This window comes from Vespa mandarinia, chromosome 11 (genome assembly GCF_050613455.1).
Source record: "Vespa mandarinia isolate Hongniang chromosome 11, ASM5061345v1, whole genome shotgun sequence".
In the NCBI taxonomy this organism is placed as follows: Eukaryota; Metazoa; Arthropoda; class Insecta; order Hymenoptera; family Vespidae; genus Vespa; species Vespa mandarinia.
This window is the reverse complement of record NC_140820.1, coordinates 3,499,046-3,516,232: the sequence shown is the minus strand read 5'-3', so window position 1 is coordinate 3,516,232 and position 17,187 is coordinate 3,499,046. Positions and strand designations below refer to the sequence as shown.

Sequence of the window (17,187 nt, the reverse complement as noted above, 5' to 3'; positions counted from 1 at the left end):
GACAAACAATAACGATTATCTATTAAATTTATCTCTAACGGATTTTAAATCTTGTATTTTTATTAGATATGGAAGCCGAAATGTTAGAGAATTCCAAATCGTTCTCTGTTAGTTAGATGCTATCTTGAAAGGCTATTAAGTGTTACACATTCTCAGGCGCTAATGGATTTCTTGGAGAGTGAGAGAGAGAGCGAGAAAGAAAGAGAGCGAGAAAGAGAGAGAGAGAGAGAGAGAGAGAGAGAGAGAGAGAGAGAGAGCTTATTCGAGAAAGCAAGAGAGCGCATTATTTTATACGACAAGCGGAGCTTTAGTAAATCAATGGATGTACGTTTTGTCAAGATATTTATGAACATTTTTTTAAGTATGAAATTCCATTTGAGAAATCGTTTTTTCATTGTACGTCGGCGAAAAGAGAGTAAGATTATTATAACGAAATTACCTATAACCAAACATTGCCTGTATTGAAATTACGATACTTGTTCAGAGAAAAGCGAATTACATTAAATGTTAACTCATTTACAAGATATTTTAAATCGGTCAGTGGTCAGACGGACGTGGGAAAAAGCAGTAGTTTTAACGTATCGACAGGTAGATAAGGGACCACGGAGAGGTCACGCGCCCAACCATAATGAAAGTCAAACCTCGAGATGATGTTCGCCACATTACCATACCGTTAGTGGTCCTCGCGTGGGTTTTAAAGACGAGAAAGGTAATGTCGAACGTGAGAAAAATTCACGATTACTTTATCACCGAACTTTTACCTTGGGTATTGATTTAACACAATCTATTATTATAATCCTTCTCTTTTTATTTTTTATATTTTTTTTCGTGATATATATTGATATATTTATCTATTTAAATTGAGAATGAAAGTAAGAGAGAGAGAGAGAGAGAGAGAGAGAGAGAGATAAAGAAAAAAGTTTATTTTGTATAATCGTTTATACGAACACGAAAAATCGTACACCGAGTCGAATCTCTTGCACATCCGGTGAATCACGGTGAATCGATGAGAGAGCGTTATATTTATTTCTAGGCGAGTCGTGAAAAAAAGTCGTCCGTCCATTCGCGGATGTAGCAAGGGAACACGCGCCGCATGCATCCTGTTGTCGTTCTCGTCAATTCCTATACATCGAACACGTACCTCCGAATAGAACGGAAAGAATCAATGGCAATGTGAATATCGAATGTATTTCCATAGAAACATAGATATGAAGGTTTGAAAATGTGATAACGATAACAGAGAAAGTATGTTTTTCTAATCGTTAACTTTGTTTCCAAAACTGGCCTCCTTCTCACTTTCATTATCAATGATTATTTGTCCCACGTGAGATTTAGTATCTGGAACGTGTTGGCGATCGTCTACGGGAAGTGCAGGCCTCATTGCACCACTGTGGAAACTAGAAACTCTAGGCAAAAACTAACCCAATATCGATGTCCTCGTACCCCACCTATCCACAAATGAATACCTGGAACCCACACCTACGGCTCGATGCTTCCTTCCTCCTCTAACAGTTCCTAATCAAAACGATTCTTGAATGAATTGGACTTTTAACAGGTCATAAACAGCTACTAGTGCAACTCAAAATTGTTTCGTTTAAGAGAAAATAGTAGAAGTTGGTTACAATTGTGGTTTGGTTTTAAAATTGACGGTGAAGCGAACGGTAGAAGAATTTTCACTTCCTAATCATTTTGCGGTCTCATCATCAAAACGATCTATAAAGAGATTCAACTTCTTTAGGTCGTCGTAACTATTCTTTTGATTGAAAAGAGTTTACGATCACGGAAAACTTTAAGAATTTATTATAATCATTGATGTAGAAGAAGATTGGAGGGTGAGTGAATAATCGAGTAGTCCCCACTTGATTCCTTAGTGTAGAGAACGGCAGGTTGCTTAGACCGGTACAAAAGAAATGATTGTAGGAAGGTCGAGACTCGCTCGTAGTGCTCGTCCGAATGGTACGTGAGTTCCAGAAACACACTGACGACTTACCGATTCCTCGTACCGATATCGGAACGGCATAGCAGCAGCAACAGCAGCAGCAACAGCAGCAGCAGCAGCAGCAGCTTGCCTGCAGTCTTCGCCGACTTTGCGGTTGTCCCTTGTCCGGCATGCCGAACACTTCCTGTGCCAAGGCAACGTTTTCTTCGCCAACCGCCTTGTTAATGTATCGTTCTATAATATGGAATTAAGGATGCATCGAAATTACCGAGGAGATAATGTAGTACAACGTAAGATATTAAATTTTTTTTTACTCGTTGAGAGAGAAAGGATAAAAAGGTTTCTACCTTCATGGATAGGGAAGTTGTTAAACCTTATTAACGTTGGGACTCTTCCGTGTTACGGGAGATGTATCGAATAACCTAGTTGCATGTAATCTAGTTAGTAATACCTGGTGCACTTGCCCAGGATAAAATTAATTTGCAAAATTTTTATACACGACCTTTTGTTTTCCCCGAGCGTGTATCCATCACTATCGGATATCAGATTAGTCTAGATCGTAAGGGTTGTATCGTTAATATAATTATTTAGTTTTTGCGGCACTATGTTTCTTCGACATTATTTATTTTACCTTAAAATTGCATTTAATAAAAAAAGGATTCTTAGTTTACTAAAAGTTATCAAAGTGTTATATAAAAGGGAATCAATATTATCTTACAGTATTAAAGGAGATCACCGTCGTCGTCGTTGCTTTGAAAGTTGACTTCCACGAAGTTGCTAGGAACTATTATCGATCTCGGAACAGGTACGATCGAACGACTGTTTGAAAAATGATTCTCCCTGTCATGATCTAAGAGAATAGAAACGTTGATGACCACACGGAAGAGTACGAAGAGGCTTTGAATTGAAATTTTTTACCAGAACAGAATCATTAATTAAACTAGTTAGCCCGTTTACCTTGTAAACGGGCTAATAGACTTAGTGTCATCAGTTTTTAATTATACAAATTCATTGTTGAGTCAAATGGGCTAATCGATATTTAAAGAAACATTGAAGAGAGATCGTTCGATCAATTTATCAACTATGACATTGACAGTACCTTCTCTTAGAATAAGAGAAAGGAATAAATATATTTTATTTTCTTATTCGCAATCGAGATTGGTATCTCGTGAAATTGTCGTCGAAGATCGAAGATCGTGACGTATGGAATCTACAACAATCACTGCGTAGAGCTAATTCAACGCACAGCGCACGTGGCTCCGTATCGCGTGAAAACGTGATGGCACGCAACGACCGCTTTTCGATTATTTTTTATATTTCATCGAAGATTAAAGACTACGTAGCGTCACAAGAAATCCTGGAGAACTAAAATTAAACTGATCATGAAAAATATCAAATGTCTTCTTTTGAAATTCTAAAGAGTTCGTTAAAGACTAAGACGAACTGTAGGAGACGTTTGATGTTTTCCTTAAATTTCTAAAGTCAGCACGCGTACGTCGCTTTCTCTAGTGAAATTTTAGGATGTGACCAAAGACCAGACGGTTAAACAGCTCCAGGGGTTAAATGGCGAAAGGGAACCTGATTAAGTTCATTCATCCTTTTTACGTTGATTTTAACTAGAAGGGTTACGCAAAGTACTCGTTAGTTTTTTGTTCTCATAACTGTATAGGGTCCGACATTTACATAGGTACAAACAAATATTTGCTCTTTAGATAGAAACTCTCGGAATTACGTAAGCGATTTCTTGACTTTTACGCAGACCGATCTTTCTTCAAGAGTGTTTCCACTTCGTGTCGCATAGAATACGTTCGACAAAGCGTGAGGCTGCTCCTGCGACAAGAATATTAATGCAGTTTCACGAAGTAGGTACATGGATAGTAGCGTAAGTGGGTTCGTAATGCTCTGTGAAAGAGAGTTACGTACCGAATTCGACGACGATGAAAGTGTCGTGTCACCTGTAATTCCGGGTGCGGTGACCCCATCAATTTTACATAGAATCATTCTTCGAATCGGAGATGGATTTAATACTTTTATTGATTTTTCTTAGTAATAACAGTCTTTTCTCTCGGAAATAGAATAAAATTCTGAATTTACTAGATATCATGTTTTTCTTATTATTAAATATTATAGATTTTATTTAATAATTTTCAACGATTAGGACAGTAGTAGTTCTGTTTCGTAATCTACGATCGATCTGCCAATTTTGCGAGACTATTTTGCAAGACAGTGTAACCTCGCGTAAATTAAAGCAGCGTTACGAAACCTGTCGAACGAGAATCAAAACATTGGCCGGCCATTAACTTCAGGAGGATATGCGAAGCTGATAGGGTCGGTCCGCCTCGAAATAATTGCTTCGGGATATCGACACTGAGCGGCATACTAATTTCGTTGCGCCTACATGCATGCGCACTTACCTGTAAAATCGACGGTTTATCGATCAACTGAACGAACCAACGACGACAACAACGACGGCGAAAAGCGGGTGGTGGGTGGATTCTACAACACCAATCGCATCGCAATTTCCATCGGTGATGAAATATTTCTAGGGATTCCCAAGTGACTTTTGTCCGTAATATTGATAACAATAACAGCTTTCATTGTGATCAATGATCGTTATTTCCTGTAAATGATCCTGAATTTTACAAAAACAAATTTTTTCATTATTTTGATTTATTACTCAAATATAATTAACTATTTGATTGATCCTGAATAATATGATTCAATGATCATTAGTTTAATTTGTGAGATTTTTGATAAATTAAAGATAGATATACAAGTAGAGTAGAGAAAAAGCATTTGGGAGTTAAGAAGGTCGATTAAAGTTGATTGTCCTTGTTGCAAGATCAGATGATCCACCCACGATCGTAATCTCGATGGAAATCTGTCGATTCTCATAAAGGGGAGAACGAGATACACGCGAGGCGGCTTTGGGCCTCTCATTACGTGAAGACCGGCTTCGACAAACGATCGATCTCATATCGGACGCATCTATGTAGAGCACACAGATGGTTCAAGGTTTATGTGTATGTGAGACCGTTTCATACAACAGTCTTTGCGAAATATTCGCGACATCCTGCAAAAATATTTTGGGTTCTCATACGTGTTGCAACGAAGAGCTAAAATATGTTACTTTCTTCGTTGATGGAGTATAAGACATAAATGTAAAACATTGTACAACTGTTGCTATAATGACTGTGAGAAAGATATCGCGTATCGGTAAATTGTGTCGATTAAGTTGCAAAGGATTTCAAAGGAGATGTTAAATTTTTAACCAATTTTCTTCTTTTTTAAATAACTTCCAGTGATTCGTCGAAGATCCTTCATTTTTAATCCTTTAGAAGAAATTTTATTTTGCATTTCTTTTGCGATCATTTAAATATTCGCAGGAATGTTTTTAAATTACCAAAAGTCATAGACTTTGTAATGATCATGAGGATTCTATATAAATACAATTGATCTATCAGAAGTAATTAAACATTGAGTTAACAGCGTCATCTACCGATATTGAAATAGAACTCCTCTATATCGACTGTAAGTATATTATCAAGAGAAAAGAAGGAACCTTTCGTTGATCATTTATCGATTAATTACTAACATGACTACAATCGATAATTTATCATTCTTTTTATTTATTTATTTATTTTTTTTTTTTGATAAACAAATTCGTTCATTATTGGTAAAAATAATGAATAAAACATTTAAAAAGTTCAAAATTTAAAAATTACATGATACGCACGCAGTATTAATTATATCTTATGCATGTCATATTTTTATCAGAAACTTTTTTTCTGTTTTTATTTGATATACTTCGTTTAAAGCAATTTACCAACAAATCTTAAATCTTCTATTATCTTAAAGAGATAGATCGTGAAAAAATTAATATTTGTTAGAGAGTTAAATCTTTTAATATTTGATCAAATTCGATAAGGAAAAAGAAGATTCGGAGTATGCAAATATACTGTTACTTTGCTTACGTTATGATTCAACGAAGCCACAGAATGATTGGAAGTTTTACTCAATTTCTGTTTTACAAAATATTGTGAAATAATCTTGATTTTTAAATCCTTTTTATTTATTTAATAACAGAAAGATAATCTCACATCAGCGATTATGATTCGGTATCAAAGAAAAATGATTGATTCTTTTACAATTTTAAATAGATAAGTTTGTTATCTTTTGTAACGTAAAAATTACTATGTGTGAGTGCGTTTATTATCTAGTTTCTAAAAAAGCATGCAATCATAGTTATAAATCTATTGTGTACAGTAGAAAAATTTTATTATTATCATATGCTACAACGAACTTGTATTTAATAATCCTATTATATTTACTGTTTTACTTTTTTATAGTACATTTAATAATATTTATTATTCAGAATAGTTCTTAATGATTCATTCTTCTCAAGTATTTTTCATTTTATCTCTAACGTAATCTTAGGAAAACTTTGCTAAAGATATTAAACATTTTTCACATATGTTTAATATCTTTATGATGAATTATTGCAATAAAAAGTGTTCATTTAACAAGTGTTATTTGTCAATTAATCTCTACAATTATTTGTTCGAAATAATTTTTCTTTATGAAAAATGTTTGAAAAAATTCATGCCAAATGAAAATAAATAAAATATAAATGTATCACGGTTCGATGAAAGTCGATACTTATTCGTCGATACAAAGGTGAATATGCTACTAATCGAGGGCGTGAAGGCACGACAGTTTCATCCGATGAAAGTGAACGCGTTCGAACGAAAAGCGTGACCGAAAGGACGGTCGCATATAGGGCACAGTCCTACTTGCCCACTTTTACCGGCCTCAATTTCACTCTCCTACATCGGGCGGTCGCGACCGACTTGCCAGTTTCGTTTCGTTTTCACTTTCGCTGGCCGGCGATCGTCCTGACCCGACCTAACAGAGATTTCTATTAACCCGATGTACGATCACTGAACGGTTCTCACCGAGGAAGCTGGGTATCCTAGGTCAGGATCGCGTTCGCTTTCGCTCGCTGGCCTCGCTACCTTGTCCACTTTCGATTTCTATCGCGAGCGTTTTCTAATTCTAGATATCTCTCATTCAAGGATCTTGACCTATCCGTATTATTGTAAATTTAGAAGAATGAAAAACTAAATTATAACATTATAACTAAGATGTTCGAATATAGATTGGTCGATCAATCTGTACGTGTCATTTATTGCATAATTTTTTGATCACGTTTCTTCAAATGTTATCAATCGTTATTAAAATCGATCGATCATTTGAAGTATCGATTCTTTGAGATTCTTTTTTTATCGTCACGTTTATAAATCTTATTATTACTACGATAATACACGATTGATTTTTTAATACGGCCGATATAATATCGATTGTTGCAAATTCTTAAATTTCTTGATTGGTGGAACGTGAGATTACGTTGACACGTATCTGAGCGCTAATTTCTTTAATTTCTAAAATATCAGATAACAGATTTATCTTTAATGAATATGTAATTGTTCATACATATATATATATATATATATATATATATATATATATATATATTTTAATCTAAAGTAATTTTTAAATCCTATTTGATATAGATAAAATTGTTTGATTAAAGTTCTTTGAAAGACAATAGTAAATTTATACAATGATTTCAATAAATAAAGAATTTATTAATAAAAATCAATTATCCAATAATTGTACTTATTTTGATTTAATTTTTATAGCAAAAATAGTCAATTCTTAATAATATATTTCCAAATTTAGTGGAAAATGATTATTTTTATGCTTAATAATGATGATTTTTAAGATGACTGATAACAGGACTATTACTTCGTCATAACTTGAATCATAAGAATAACAGCCGTAAATTTCGTGCTTTTTCGTGAGCAACTGCGATAAGGAATTCTTACCTGGCTGCTATATAAATGAGTTCCTTCCGATTTGTAAGGACAGTATACAGAAGATATTTTTATATGACAAATCGAATTGACTTGATCATATGGTAAAATCATGAAAGGTAATAATCTTCTTACTATGTTTTTTTTTTTCTATAAAAATTCTATATCATTCGTATTAAGATGATAATTTTTCTCAACATCTACTGATTCATTTAGGTGTATTTCTTATTACTTTGCTCTTCGCCTACACCTTGGGAGCATCTCATTGGGAATCAGACTTATCATGGCCTAAAGATTTAAAAAATGAAGAGAATCAAAATTACAAAGAAATTAGAGAGAAACTTAATGATAAATTTCAGAAGAAGTTGAAAGATTTAATGAATCCTTTTTCTAAAAATGATACGGATTCAAAGGACGATCAAGTTCCTAATAAGGAATATTCAGTATTGGATCATCTGCCGGATGAAACATTGAATCGATTAAAACATATAAAGAATGTTTACAAGTATGAGAAACAACAATCTAAAGAGAACGATGATGATTCTTCGAATTCATCAGATTCTTCGGATTCATCAGATTCTTCGGAATCATCAGATTCTTCGGATTCATCAGATTCTTCGGATTCATCAGATTCTACGGAATCATTAGATTCTTCTTTGAACTCCTCCCAATTGAAATCGAAGGAAAAAGATAAAAACAAATCTAAGGAAGATAAACACTGGAAAAAATCGAACCTCAATAAGTCTGATGAAGATCAAGACAAGAAGGAGGATAATAAGAAACAGAAAGAGGACAAGAGCAAGCATATTAAATATGATAATTCTAAATTCAGTGATGAAGTGAAATTAAATGGATCATTGAATGAAATAGAAAATTGGAATTATACAATATCTAAAAAATTGTCCGATGATGTATTCATTGAATTAAATTTAAAAATATTGAAGCAACTTTTATCGTCATTGAAGGAGAAATTAAGTGAGAAGGAAATTAGAAAGGAGCAGGATAAAACAACCTCATCTAAAAGTGAAGAGAATGGTATAAATTGTGATAAAAAACTTAATAATACGGATGATATATCAACTGAAAGCAAATGGAGTGAAATAAAGTCAATGATTATCAAAACTCTAATAGAAAAAAAATTGTGCGATCGTAAGGGATTATTAGGATGTACAGATACTCAAAACATATTAATTGTTAAAACATTAAAAAGACTTCGAGATCGTTTTGAACATAAATATGGTAATACTATACTGAAAGACTTGCCAACAAATATAAGAATTGCATTAAATGGTATTTATGATATAATAACTACTACATTCCATTCTTATCGTTCAAGTACATCCTTAAACCAGAATTCACATGCTGGAGCAGTTTCAGAAGTCACAGGTTTATTGAATTTATTATAAAAATAATTTAAATCCTTTCTATATTACACTTAATATCTTAAAATAGTATCTCTTCTATTTTCATTATATTGACGAATGAATTTATTGTAGGTAATATTGAAGTTTCAAATTCTTCATCTAATGGTTATCTAAATGGTCTAGAAATAACGTCTATTCGTAATGATACCATCGAAGGTATCGAAGGATTACCATGGTATTATCCGCTAGATCACGGTAAAATTGAAAACTCATCGCATGGTATTAATAATTTATAATATATATATTTATACATGCTCTAATTAATAATATCATAATAATTACTCATCAATATGTTTTTCCAGCTATATCAGACAAATCATACTGGTCAGTAGCATCAGATAACTTAGATATTCAAGTTGTATCAGGCAAAAAGGAATTAGCTATTTCGTCCGATAAAACACATTGGACAGTTGCATCAAACAAATCAGATTTTCCAGATATATCAGGCAATTCAGACTGGCCAGTAGCATCAGATAAACCAAATTTGCCAATTACTACAGAAAAACCAGACTGGTCAGCTATATCAGATAAACCACAATTACCATTATCATCGGGTAAACCACACTTACCTATTATATCAGATAAACCAGAGTGGCTAGTTGGATCTGATAAACCAGATTGGATAGGAACATCAGTCAAACCACATTTGCCAGTTGTATCAGACCGACCAGACTGGCCAGTTGCTTCACATAAACCGCGATTGCCAATATCATCAAGTAAACCACATTTGCCAATTATTACAGAAAAACCAGACTGGTCAGGTATATCAAATAAACCACAATTACCATTATCATCGGATGAACCACACTTACATATTACATCGGATAAACCAGAGTGGCCAGTTGGATCTGATAAACCAGATTGGATAGGAACATCAGTCAAACCAAATTTGCCAGTTGTATCAGACCGACCAGACTGGCCAGTTGCTTCACATAAACCGCGATTGCCAATATCTTCAAGTAAACCACATTTGCCAACTACTACAGAAAAACTAGACTGGTCAGCTATATCAGATAAACCACAATTACCATTATCATCGGATGAACCAAACTTACCTATTACATCAGATAAACCAGAGTGGACAGTCGGATCTGATAAACCACATTGGATAGGAACATCAGTCAAACCACATTTGCCTGTTGTATCGGATAGACCAGATTGGCCAGTTGCTTCACATAAACCACGATTGCCAATATCATCTAATAAACCACATTTGCCAACTACTACAGAAAAATCAGACTGGTCAGGTATATCAAATAAACCACAATTACCATTATCATCGGATGAACCACACTTACCTATTATATCAGATAAACCAGAGTGGCTAGTTGGATCTGATAAACCAGATTGGATAGGAACATCAGTCAAACCACATTTGCCTGTTGTATCAGACCGACCAGACTGGCCAGTTGCTACACATAAACCGCGATTGCCAATATCTTCAAGTAAACCACATTTGCCAACTACTACAGAAAAACCAGACTGGTCAGCTATATCAGATAAACCACAATTACCATTATCATCGGATGAACCAAACTTACCTATTACATCAGATAAACCAGAGTGGACAGTTGGATCTGATAAACCAGATTGGATAGGAACATCAGTCAAACCACATTTGCCTGTTGTATCGGATAGACCAGATTGGCCAGTTGCTTCACATAAACCACGATTGCCAATATCATCAAATAAACCACATTTGCCAATTACTACAGAAAAACCAGACTGGTCAGCTATATCAGATAAACCACAATTACCATTATCATCGGGTAAACCACACTTACCTATTATATCAGATAAACCAGAGTGGCTAGTTGGATCTGATAAACCAGATTGGATAGGAACATCAGTCAAACCACATTTGCCAGTTGTATCAGACCGACCAGACTGGCCAGTTGCTTCACATAAACCGCGATTGCCAATATCATCAAGTAAAACACATTTGCCAATTATTACAGAAAAACCAGACTGGTCAGCTATATCAGATAAACCACAATTACCATTATTATCGGATGAACCAAACTTACCTATTACATCAGATAAACCAGAGTGGACAGTCGGATCTGATAAACCAGATTGGATAGGAACATCAGTCAAACCACATTTGCCAGTTGTATCAGACCGACCAGACTGGCCAGTTGCTTCACATAAACCGCGATTGCCAATATCATCAAGTAAAACACATTTGCCAATTATTACAGAAAAACCAGACTGGTCAGCTATATCAGATAAACCACAATTACCATTATCATCGGATGAACCAAACTTACCTATTACATCAGATAAACCAGAGTGGACAGTCGGATCTGATAAACCAGATTGGATAGGAACATCAGTCAAACCACATTTGCCTGTTGTATCAGACCGACCAGACTGGCCAGTTGCTTCACATAAACCGCGATTGCCAATATCATCTAATAAACCACATTTGCCAACTACTACAGAAAAATCAGACTGGTCAGGTATATCAAATAAACCACAATTACCATTATCATCGGATGAACCACACTTACCTATTATATCAGATAAACCAGAGTGGCTAGTTGGACCTGATAAACCAGATTGGATAGGAACATCAGTCAAACCACATTTGCCTGTTGTATCAGACCGACCAGACTGGCCAGTTGCTTCACATAAACCGCGATTGCCAATATCTTCAAGTAAACCACATTTGCCAACTACTACAGAAAAACCAGACTGGTCAGCTATATCAGATAAACCACAATTACCATTATCATCGGATGAACCACACTTACCTATTACATCGGATAAACCAGAGTGGACAATCGGATCTGATAAACCAGATTGGATAGGAACATCAGTCAAACCACATTTGCCTGTTGTATCAGACCGACCAGACTGGCCAGTTGCTTCACATAAACCGCGATTGCCAATATCATCTAATAAACCACATTTGCCAACTACTACAGAAAAATCAGACTGGTCAGGTATATCAAATAAACCACAATTACCATTATCATCGGATGAACCACACTTACCTATTATATCAGATAAACCAGAGTGGCTAGTTGGATCTGATAAACCAGATTGGATAGGAACATCAGTCAAACCACATTTGCCTGTTGTATCAGACCGACCAGACTGGCCAGTTGCTTCACATAAACCGCGATTGCCAATATCTTCAAGTAAACCACATTTGCCAACTACTACAGAAAAACCAGACTGGTCAGCTATATCAGATAAACCACAATTACCATTATCATCGGATGAACCACACTTACCTATTACATCGGATAAACCAGAGTGGCCAGTTGGATCTGATAAACCAGATTGGATAGGAACATCAGTCAAACCACATTTGCCAGTTGTATCAGACCGACCAGACTGGCCAGTTGCTTCACATAAACCGCGATTGCCAATATCATCAAGTAAAACACATTTGCCAATTATTACAGAAAAACCAGACTGGTCAGCTATATCAGATAAACCACAATTACCATTATCATCGGATGAACCAAACTTACCTATTACATCAGATAAACCAGAGTGGACAGTCGGATCTGATAAACCAGATTGGATAGGAACATCAGTCAAACCACATTTGCCTGTTGTATCGGATAGACCAGATTGGCCAGTAGCTTCACATAAACCACGATTGCCAATATCATCAAATAAACCACATTTGCCAATTACTACAGAAAAACCAGACTGGTCAGCTATATCAGATAAACCACAATTACCATTATCATCGGGTAAACCACACTTACCTATTATATCAGATAAACCAGAGTGGCTAGTTGGATCTGATAAACCAGATTGGATAGGAACATCAGTCAAACCACATTTGCCTGTTGTATCAGACCGACCAGACTGGCCAGTTGCTTCACATAAACCGCGATTGCCAATATCATCTAATAAACCACATTTGCCAACTACTACAGAAAAACCAGACTGGTCAGCTATATCAGATAAACCACAATTACCATTATCATCGGATAAACCACACTTACCTATTATATCAGAAAAACCAGAGTGGCCAGTTGGATCTGATAAACCAGATTGGATAGGAACATCAGTCAAACCACATTTGCCTGTTGTATCAGACCGACCAGACTGGCCAGTTGCTTCACATAAACCGCGATTGCCAATATCATCTAATAAACCACATTTGCCAACTACTACAGAAAAACCAGACTGGTCAGCTATATCAGATAAACCACAATTACCATTATCATCGGATAAACCACACTTACCTATTATATCAGAAAAACCAGAGTGGCCAGTTGGATCTGATAAACCAGATTGGATAGGAACATCAGTCAAACCAAATTTGCCAATTGTATCAGACCGACCAGACTGGCCAGTCGCTTCACATAAACCGCGATTGCCAATATCATCAAGTAAACCACATTTGCCAATTACTACAGAAAAACCAGACTGGTCAGGTATATCAAATAAACCACAATTACCATTATCATCGGATGAATCACACTTACCTATTACATCGGATAAACCAGAGTGGCCAGTTGGATCTGAGAAACCAGATTGGATAGGAACATCAGTCAAACCACATTTGCCAGTTGTATCAGACCGACCAGACTGGCCAGTTGTTTCACATAAACCGCGATTGCCAATATCATCAAGTAAACCACATTTGCCAATTATTACAGAAAAACCAGACTGGTCAGCTATATCAGACAAACCACAATTACCATTATCATCGGATAAACCACACTTACCTATTATATCAGAAAAACCAGAGTGGCCAGTTGGATCTGATAAACCAGATTGGATAGGGACATCATTCAAACCACATTTGCCAGTTGTATCAGACCGACCAGACTGGCCAGTTGCTTCACATAAACCGCGATTGCCAATATCATCTAATAAACCACATTTGCCAACTACTACAGAAAAATCAGACTGGTCAGGTATATCAAATAAACCACAATTACCATTATCATCGGATGAACCACACTTACCTATTATATCAGAAAAACCAGAGTGGCCAGTTGGATCTGATAAACCAGATTGGATAGGAACATCAGTCAAACCAAATTTGCCAGTTGTATCGGACAGACCAGACTGGCCAGTCGCTTCGCCTAAACCACGATTGCCAATATCATCAAGTATACCACATTTGCCAATTATTACAGAAAAACCAAACTGGTCAGGTATATCAGATAAACCACAATTACCACTATCATCGAATAAACCACACTTACCTTTTATATCAGATATACCAGAGTGGCTAGTTGGATCTTATAAACCAGATTGGGTAGCAACATCAATCAAACCAAATTTGAATTCTGATTCAAGTTCACGTATTACTATACAGGATGAAGAGAATATCTCTAATGATAATTTAAGTTTAAATAACAATACGAATATTGTTATACCATCCCAATCTTCTCTATTGAATGACGAAATTGGTTCTTTAACTGTTATCCCATGTTCCAGTGGTTATATATCGACTTCTAGTGCAATTACAGATAATACAACAAAATGGGATTTACAATCAAACTCAGCACTAACGGAAGTATCTAACAGCAATACTGTAGTACCTGTTACTACTCAAGGAATTTATCCACGGTGGAAGGATTTAATTCCCATTTCTACAACCGATGAGAAATCTTTTGTAAACTCAAGTGAATCTGAGTTTTCTCCAACTGTTGATTCACGATATACGAATATTAGTTTTAATATAAATTCTAGCAATGGGAATGAGAATTCAGGAGTTGACAGAAATATAAGTAAAACAGTGAAAAAAGAACTTACGACGTCTAAACAATCATCTGATTCTCAATCTATCATTTTACAGTCGAACAACAATTCTAAATCTAATAATAGTGATAGTTCTATATTTTCATTACCATCATCCAATTTATCAGACACAATAAAAAATCAAAATGTTAATCTTACTTCTGAAAGTAGTATTGAAAATTATGCAATAAAAGTTGACGGCCAATCTCAAAATGGATCTACGATATCTAATAACATAGTAAACGTTACTCAGAAGTCTACTGTTTCTAAATGGAATTCTAATAGTACCAATGAATGGCATGAAGCTGAGCATAGATCTGATCTCGAAGCAATCGATACTGCCTCTGCAGTTGTTCTGCAAGATGCTAATCCAGAGATAACAACGGTATGTATTAACACAAATACTGCTTTTGATATGAACAATAACGAGAATATTATCACTACTCGAGTGGTGTTACCTATTACAAAACAGAAAACTCTCAAAACGCTCTTCGATGAAGAAGAACAAGCTGGTGATCCGATAATTTTAAATGGAGAAGATAATTTTGATGGCGTTATTGAAAAACGTACTCTTAATACTGGAGTTGGAGCCGAAAGTAAGCAGATTTCAAAACAGATGTATCTATTAACAATTTAATTTGCATTACGTACGTTGATCGATATAAAAAAAATATATGAATTTTATTATGTAATATATTATCTTGCATGTAACAATTTGTGAAATTTTCTTTATAGGTACAAGTACAGATGAAGGTACAGTAGATGAAAATAAGTTTCCAAATAATATATCCGACATAGAAGCTGCAATAAATCAATCTTCACCTACCACAATTATTAAATATACAAACAACGGGGCAATGACTAAAACAATTGATATAAACGATACCAATCAATTAATGGAGCTCCTTCAAAATATTTACAATCATTTGCAAGGATCTTAGAAATATAAATTTCTAACGATTTATTAGATGATCGTCGTTATGTCACGAGGATCGACATTGTTTATAAGCCATGTTTCAATAATATAAATTTTACAAGCGTTATCGATATATAAAAACAATATAATCTTAGCGTATATTTCATATGCAATATTACTGTACATTTCATATATAGTTATGTATAAAAAGAGATTTATTTTGTATATTAGAAAAATAACATAACACATATGTACAATATTGATAAATAATATATCTGATTCTTTAATTAAAAAAAAAAAATATTTATAAGAACGTATTTATCAAATCATCCTTTTCTATTCGAATTACTTGAGATTTTTATTGTTATTATATTTGTAATCTGTTCATTAGATTATACAACAATATATCGACGTTATATAAAGTAGTACGTTTTATTTATCTTACAAAGACTAAGACGTTTAAAACTTTCCATTCACTGGTAATATCACCAGTAATATCACTGGTAGTACACGCTAATATATTTATTTAATGTGTTAAAAACATATAAAACTGATTGCAGCACAATGTGTAGTACTACGGTACACATGGTACTCGATGTGATAATTACTTTATACAAGCTAATTACTTATGGATTGACGATGCGACGAAATATTGTATGATAATATATCAAATATTAATTAAAATTTCAAATGACCTGGATAAAAAATTCAACAAAAATGGCTCGACATGGAATCTGTTAAAATTTACGAACTGTTTACGTAGATATCTTCGTATTCGTAACATTATAAAAATGAATCAGTACATATATAAAAATAATAGTATAGATTCATGAGAGAATATAAAGTTTATAATTTAAATATTGTAAAAGAAAATTTGCAGCCTAATACATTCAATTTCAAAAATTTATCGAAAAAATTTAATTATTTTTTTATTAAAATAGTTTTAATTCGAGAATTAATTTTAAATTCGAGAGAAACGCCATGCGTTTCAAATAGAAATTCAATTAATTTTAAATATTATTTAAACGGAAGTAGTATGGAAATGAAAATTATGAAATAGTACAGTTTAAAGCAGTATATTATAGTCATTATAAAATTTTAGCTCGATACTTTATTCAGGCCATTTGACTGAAGATTGATATATTATCATTCGATATATCATCATATCATCAATAAATAACTAGTTAGCTTATATGTAGTAGTTATCACATTATGTACTATCTGCGGTATATGTGGCAAAAAAGATATTACAAGACAAGAAAATAGATCATTATTGGGATCTAAATGATAACTAAGTAATTAAGTTTT

General features: G+C 34.3%; 1 protein-coding gene across 3 annotated transcripts; it reads left to right on the top strand.

Annotated features, from left to right (window-relative positions):
- The first annotated feature begins 7,875 nt into the window (after window positions 1–7,875).
- LOC118441226 (uncharacterized) lies at window positions 7,876–16,057 on the top strand. 3 transcript variants are annotated; one of them, XM_085660054.1, is made up of 6 exons: window positions 7,876–7,934; window positions 8,032–9,201; window positions 9,312–9,434; window positions 9,542–15,348; window positions 15,436–15,559; window positions 15,699–16,057. In XM_085660054.1, exons 1-6 carry the CDS (start codon window positions 7,928–7,930, stop codon window positions 15,902–15,904), a joined length of 7,437 nt encoding a protein of 2,478 aa, XP_085516180.1. In that variant the 5' UTR covers window positions 7,876–7,927; the 3' UTR covers window positions 15,905–16,057. The 3 variants fall into 3 exon arrangements, with proteins under 3 accessions (XP_085516180.1, XP_085516179.1, XP_085516181.1); XM_085660053.1 differs by having other exon boundaries at window positions 9,312–9,458; XM_085660055.1 differs by having other exon boundaries at window positions 9,312–9,458; window positions 15,436–15,610; window positions 15,699–15,839.
- The last annotated feature ends 1,130 nt before the right edge of the window (window positions 16,058–17,187 follow it).

Excerpts from the sequence above, each read along its gene's own strand:
- LOC118441226 (XM_085660053.1), top strand. Across the intron at positions 9,202-9,311 it reads AGCAGTTTCAGAAGTCACAG|GTAATATTGAAGTTTCAAAT; the intron begins GTTTATTGAATT and ends AATTTATTGTAG. Across the intron at positions 9,459-9,541 it reads AATTGAAAACTCATCGCATG|CTATATCAGACAAATCATAC; the intron begins GTATTAATAATT and ends ATGTTTTTCCAG.